Below are 6,604 nucleotides of genomic sequence, written 5' to 3'. Positions count from 1 at the left end.
ATACACCTACAATAAATGTCCAAGACCATTCTTCAAGACCCAGTTCAGGGCAGCAGCAGATGAGATGAATCTAGAGTGTTCGGCTTCCATTGCCTGAAACATTGCCTGTGTAGCAAGGACCTGAAACGCGGACCTGAAGACCCGATGCAGAAACTTCCGCTTCACATAATTTTTATAATTCCCACTCACTTTCTGAGGAATAAAAGAGGTCCCTAGCAGCAGAGCTACACAATGCAAACAGATTATTCAACCCATCATCAAAATTCAAACACTATGATGAAGCCCTCCTGTCTACAAGGACTAACTATAGACGACTTTCGTTTCCGTTCCAGAAGTACCAAGAAATGCGACCTGATGGCCGAATCACGACTGAGAAGCGCGCCATGCTGATAAGCCCCTCCACATTGGCGTCTTGCTATTATCCATTGTTGCAAAAGGTAGCATTGTGTAGCAACTGAAAGTCTTGCAAGGGGTTCAGAGTCCCGAATCCTTTAAAAAGGAGTCTTACCAAAGAGTAGCTCATATTAAAAAATTCCAAAGGTCCACCAGTCCTCTGCACTGCCATGACCTTCACCCTTGATGATTTCAGGTGCATATATACTCGTGCGCCTTCAAAAATGACATCGGGTGAGCCCCAGTTGGCTCTGCAATGAGCTCTGGCAATGGGCTCACTTAGTTTCCAATTTCATTCTTGGGTTTCCGGACCTTTTTGGATTTACTTGAAAATAGGCGAGGGTAACAAGAATGAAGAGATTGGCTTCAAATTGGATACTTTTCTCATTAACAGAATGTAGTATATATATACACATGTTTGATCTAATCTTCTCCTAAATTATAGCTACAGAATCAGAAATATAAGGCTAATTATGCTCCTATACAATCAGCTAATTATGTCAAGATAATCATACAATAACTAACATATAATTTCCTTAATACTCCCCCTCAAGTTGGAGAGTGCAAATCAAGAACTCCCAACTTGGTGCACAAAAATTCGAACTGCTCCCTGCCAAGTGCCTTTGTAAAAACGTCCGCCAACTGCATTTTTGTAGAAACATAACACGGACGAATTACCCCAGCTTGAAGTTTTTCTCGAACTATATGACAATCAATCTCAATGTGTTTAGTACGTTCGTGAAAAACTGGGTTAGCCGCAATATATAAAGCTGCTTGATTATCACAAAACAATGGTGCTGGTTTGTCCAATTCAACCTTCAAATCTTTAAGTATGTACCTCAACCAAGTCAATTCCAGGCAAGTATTCGCCATTGCTCTGTACTCTGCTTCTGCTGACGAACGTGAAACATTCGTTTGTTTTTTTGATTTCCAAGAGATGAGTGATGATCCGAGGAAAACACAATAACCAGAAACGGAACGTCTTGACATACGACATCCTCCCCAATCTGAATCACAAAATGCGCTGAGTGTTAAATTATTTTCAGATGGAAGAAAAAGACCTTGACCTGGTGATCCTTTAATATATCGGAGGACCCGTAATGCTGCTTCCCAGTGCGGCTTCCGAGGTGTGTTCATGAATTGACTTAGTGTACGTACTGAATACACTATGTCAGGCCTGGTTACAATCAAGTATATTAATCTGCCAACCAGTCTCCGATACCTACTTGGATCATGAAGTAACTCGCCATCTTCATCAGTCAATTTCAAGTTTTGCTCCATCGGAAATTTTTCGGGCTTCACTCCTGTCAATCCTGTGTCTTGCAAAATATCTAATGCATATTTTCTTTGAGACATAAAGATTCCCTTTTTAGAGCGAGAGAATTCTATACCCAAAAAATATTTCAATTCACCGAGGTCTTTAATAAAAAAAACGCTTGAGCAGATGAGTCTTGAGCATCTTGATTTCATGCAAATCATTACCAGTCAATAGGATATCATCAACATAAATGAGAATAGCAGTGAACTTGTTACCTTGGGATTTAGTAAAAAGTGAATAATCTGCTTTGGACTGTATGTAACCCGCAGACTTAACAGTAGCTGTAAAAGTTGAGAACCAATTGTGTGATGCCTGTTTCAAACCGTAAATAGATTTGCGAAGCCGACATACCAGATTCTCCCCCTGTCGGCGAAGACTAGGAGGTGGAGTCATATAAACCTCTTCTTGTAAATTGCCATAAAGGAATGCGTTGTGCACATCAAGCTGATGGATGTACCAATTTCTGGAAGCTGCGACAGTCAGCAAACAGCGAAGAGTGGTGAGTTTGGCAGTTGGAGAAAAGGTTTCCTGATAGTCGATACTGGCGACCTGTGTGTAGCCCTTGGCAACCAAATGGGCTTTATAGCATTCAATGGTTCCATCAGAATGGTATTTGATCTTGTACACCCAGCGGTAGCCAATGGGTTTGTGTCCCGGAGGAAGAGGGACCATCTCTTAAGTGTTATTTCGTTCTAAAGCCTGAAGTTCGGTGGACATGGCTTGGCGCCAACGTGGATCACAGTCAGCTTGTTCAAAGGATGAAGGTTCGGTTTGGGCTGTCAAAAGAGCTAAAAAAGCACGGTGATGGGGTGAAAAACGAAAAAAAGAAAGGTGAGAAGAGAGGGGATACCTTGTACCTTGACGAGAACTTGATTGCGTGGAAGAATGATTAAGCTGGGTAGACATGGCATAGTCGTGGTGCCAGGCATGAGGCTGAATATGACGAGTGGAACGTCGAAGAGGGGGTTCATGGGTGGGGGAAGGGGTTGACGTGTTGGAGGGTACTGAGGGCACTGAAGGTGGGGAAGAAAGCGAAGAAGGAGATGGAGAACAAGGTAAGGGTGACGCAACTGATTCTGGGGATAAAGGTTCGGGAACATCAGTATTAGAGGAAAGTGGAGATGATACAGGATTGTGATGCGACAAGGGAGGAGTGGAACTTGGAGAAAAACGAGGAAGAGATATCGGCTGAGGTGTGGAATCGAAAGAAATGGGAAGCGGTAAAGGAAGAGAAGGTGAAAGTTGTAGAGATTGAGAAGAACTAGAATGGAAAGATAAAATATTTTCCCTAAAGAATACATCTCGGCTGACTGATATTTTTTGTGTTTGCAAATCGAGTACTTTATAGCCTTTTTTTCCATGTGGATACCCCAAAAAAACACAAATAGATGCCCGAGGGTCAAATTTCTGTTTGGGGTGAACATTACATAGCATTCACAACCAAAAACTCGCAAATGTGTGAGTGAAGGAGGCCGATTATATAAGACCTCGAATGGTGATTTGTTTGAGAGCAATGGAGTCGGAATGCGGTTTATCAGATAAATGGCTGTTAAAACACATTCCCCCCAAAACTCAAGTGGGACATTTGATTGAAACATGAGAGAACGGGCAACATTTAAAATGTGTCGATGTTTGCGTTCTACAACTCCATTTTGTTGCGGAGTGTAAATGCAAGAGGTTTGAAGTTCGATTCCTTTATTTTGAAGAAAGATGCGAAGAGGAATAAATTATGTGCCATTATCCATTCTTACCGTTTGAACATCTATGTGGAATTGAGTTTTGACGAATTGCACAAAATTAGTTAACAAAGATTGTGTTTCTGACTTATGATGCATAAGGAAAATCCATGTGCAACGAGAAAAATCGTCAACAATTGTAAGGAAATAACGTGAACCAGTATGTGCAGGAATTTTGTGAGGACCCCAGACATCACAATGTAAAAGAGAAAAAGGAAATTTTGTAGTTATTGAACTTTTGGGAAAGGGCAAGCGTGTCTGCTTAGCCTGTGGGCAAATTGGACAATGATTTCCTAATTCTTTATGAATATCTGGAAGCAAATGTGATAATAATTTAAAACGAGAAAAAGAGGGATGACCCAGGCGTAAATGCCATAAGTCAGACGGTTGAGAAACATGAAAGACAACCGATTTATTTGTTGATGGATGCATGTAGTATAGACCACCACGCTGTTTACCCGAGCCAATCATCTTCCCCGAAACCAAGTCCTGCAAAATACAATAGTCAGGAAAGAATATGATGCAGCAATTCTGATCTTTTGCGAGTTTGCTAGCCGAAATTAAATTCAAGTTAAAGGATGGGACACATAAAACATCTTTAAGGGTCAATTGGGAATAAAAAATAACGGTGCCAGTGTGTGTTATTGGTGATGCTGCACCATTTGGTAAATTAACAATTGTGACATTAGAAGGTTTGAGATCAGTGAAAAGAGACATGTGGGAAACGATGTGATCCGTGGCACCTGTATCCAAAATCCAAGAACTTGTACTACTAGAATTAACAGACACAAGAGTTGATGGAATCAAACCTGCAGCATTTGCATATGCGTCAATATTACCGGAATTACTGTGATTTAATGCACGAATTGCTTGAGCCAACTGTTGTATTTGTTCTGTAGTGAACCCCTGGACTGTACTAGAAGAAGTCGAATCAGACATTTCCTGGGATTCTGTCACGTTTGCTGAGGGCTGATTCCCACGACCAAAAGGACGTTGTCCTCAGAATTGTCCCGTTTTGTTATTGCTCCCATTTTTCAGTCGGCATCTATCCTCCGTGTGACCTCTTTTATCACAGAACTTACAGTGAAATTTAAGAGTCCGACATTCATCTATGGTATGTCCAGATCTGTTACAATGGTCACACATTTTCTGTCTTGGATTACCTCATTTTCCCGGGACTACGGCAGCTATTGAGAAATTCTCGGTTGGCTCAGAAGAAACTTGTCGTTGCATCTCTTCCTGGACAATTAAAGAGTATGCTTGACGGACATTGGGCAATGGCGACATCATCAAAATATTGGATCTCACTGCCTTATATGACTCATTCAAACCCATTAGAAATTGCATAAGACGGTCTTCCTCCCTTTGCTCGAGATGTGCTTGTCGTTGGTTGCAGGTCAGTGGGGAACGGTATGTCTCAAGCTCGTCCCATAAGGCTTTGATCTTTGTAAAATATGCAGCTACTGTCATCGTTCCTTGCGACATGGTGGCGATTGATTTCTGTATTTGAAAAACCGCTGGAGCATTCTTTTGAGAAAACTGGTCGCGTAAATCAACCCACACTTCGCGTGCTGTTTTAGCATGGATAATTCCTTCAGCAATGTCCGATTCAACAACATGAGTTAGCCAAGAAAGTATCATGCTGTTGCATTGATTCCACTGTTCAAACATAAAGGGTTCATCTTCCTGCGATGGTTCTTCAATTGTCCCGTCGACGAAGCCGATCTTCTTCTTGGCAGTAAGGGCATGAATAACTGATTTGCTCCATGATTGATAGTTGACCCCATTTAATTTGATGGGCACCAAAACATGGCCTGGTTGATCTGAATGATGAATATAGAGGGGATGTGAAGGATCGATGGTCTTGTTTTCTGATCCAGAAGCCTTCTGACTGCCAGCCATGGTGGTTTGTTGTTCTTGCTCTGATACCATAACAAGAATAAAGAGATTGGCTTCAAATTGGATACTTTTCTCATTAACAGAATGTAGTATATATATACACATGTTTGATCTAATCTTCTCCTAAATTATAGCTACAGAATCAGAAATATAAGGCTAATTATGCTCTTATACAATCAGCTAATTATGTCAAGATAATCATACAATAACTAACATATAATTTCCTTAATAGAGGGGAAAAACGTGTTGTTGGGGCCACATAGGATGACTGAATCTAAGAAGGTTCAATGCATGTAGGTCGGACACCATATACTGGATCCTTTCGTAAGGATTTGGTGCCAAAAGAAGGGGACTTGACCAGTGTCGGACTGACAGTGTGCCGGAGAGAGAGGTCAAAATCAAAAAGCATAATGTGCCCATCTTCCCTCACAAGGACATTCTCTGGTTCCAGGTCACGATAAACAATCCCGAGCATGTGAAGGCATTTAAAAGCAAGAAGAACCTCTGCTACATAGAACTTTACAACTTGCTCAGAAAAATGTTTCCCAGGTTGCCTCTGCCTAAGTGTGAGTAAATCACCTCTTGGGCAGAACTCCATCATCAAACAAGAGAATATTTCGGTCTCAAAATGGGTGTATAAGGTTGGAGTGTGTGGCAAGGAGAATGGGGAAGAGGTACTGGTAACACGGAGGGATCAAAGTTGAATGGTGTCGGGCAAGTGGTCCAGGTGATTGGGTTTTTGGTTAGTACAAAGGATGAGAAGAGGAATAAAACATGAGTGATATTTTGCATGGGATTTACGTTCATGGAAAATGAAAGGAAAGAGACTGGAAGTGGGTTGGGAGTGAGTATTATTGGTGGAACGGGTGGTGGGAAGAAGCGGTATGATAGATAAGGAAAATGGAAAAATGGTGAGTATGAACGGTAGTGGGTATGGTGGGTATGAATGAGGATGTGAGGAAATGAGAATGATCATGAGCATGGAGTGGGTTAGAGTAAAATCACAGGTAGTGGAAGAAATGGGTATGAAAGAAATATGAAGGCAAGGATGGTTTGGTGAGTGGTATGGTTTGATGGGGTCGTCATTGTTATGATGGAATCTGGACTGTTCATCCTTGATGACTGAGGAATCTATCTCATTTCCTTCATTAATCATTGCCCTGTATGCAACATCTGCAACAGCAAACACATGAGGACTGAGCTCCCCAAAACCCGCTCCCTTATATTGTTCCATCATGTGGGTGTCATACAGACTCAT

General features: G+C 41.6%; 1 protein-coding gene across 1 annotated transcript; it reads right to left on the bottom strand.

Annotated features, from left to right (window-relative positions):
- Positions 1–5,620: 5,620 nt before the first annotated feature.
- On the bottom strand, positions 5,621–6,604 carry LOC132253334 (serine/threonine-protein kinase D6PKL2-like). The gene is made up of 2 exons (XM_059735117.1): positions 6,453–6,604; positions 5,621–6,023 (listed from the first exon to the last, which is right to left on the bottom strand). Exons 1-2 carry the CDS (start codon positions 6,602–6,604, stop codon positions 5,621–5,623), a joined length of 555 nt encoding a protein of 184 aa, XP_059591100.1.

The sequence above is a fragment of the Vitis vinifera genome, chromosome 19 (genome assembly GCF_030704535.1).
Source record: "Vitis vinifera cultivar Pinot Noir 40024 chromosome 19, ASM3070453v1".
Lineage (NCBI taxonomy): Eukaryota > Viridiplantae > Streptophyta > Magnoliopsida > Vitales > Vitaceae > Vitis > Vitis vinifera.
This window is presented reverse-complemented; position numbering and strand designations above follow the sequence as displayed.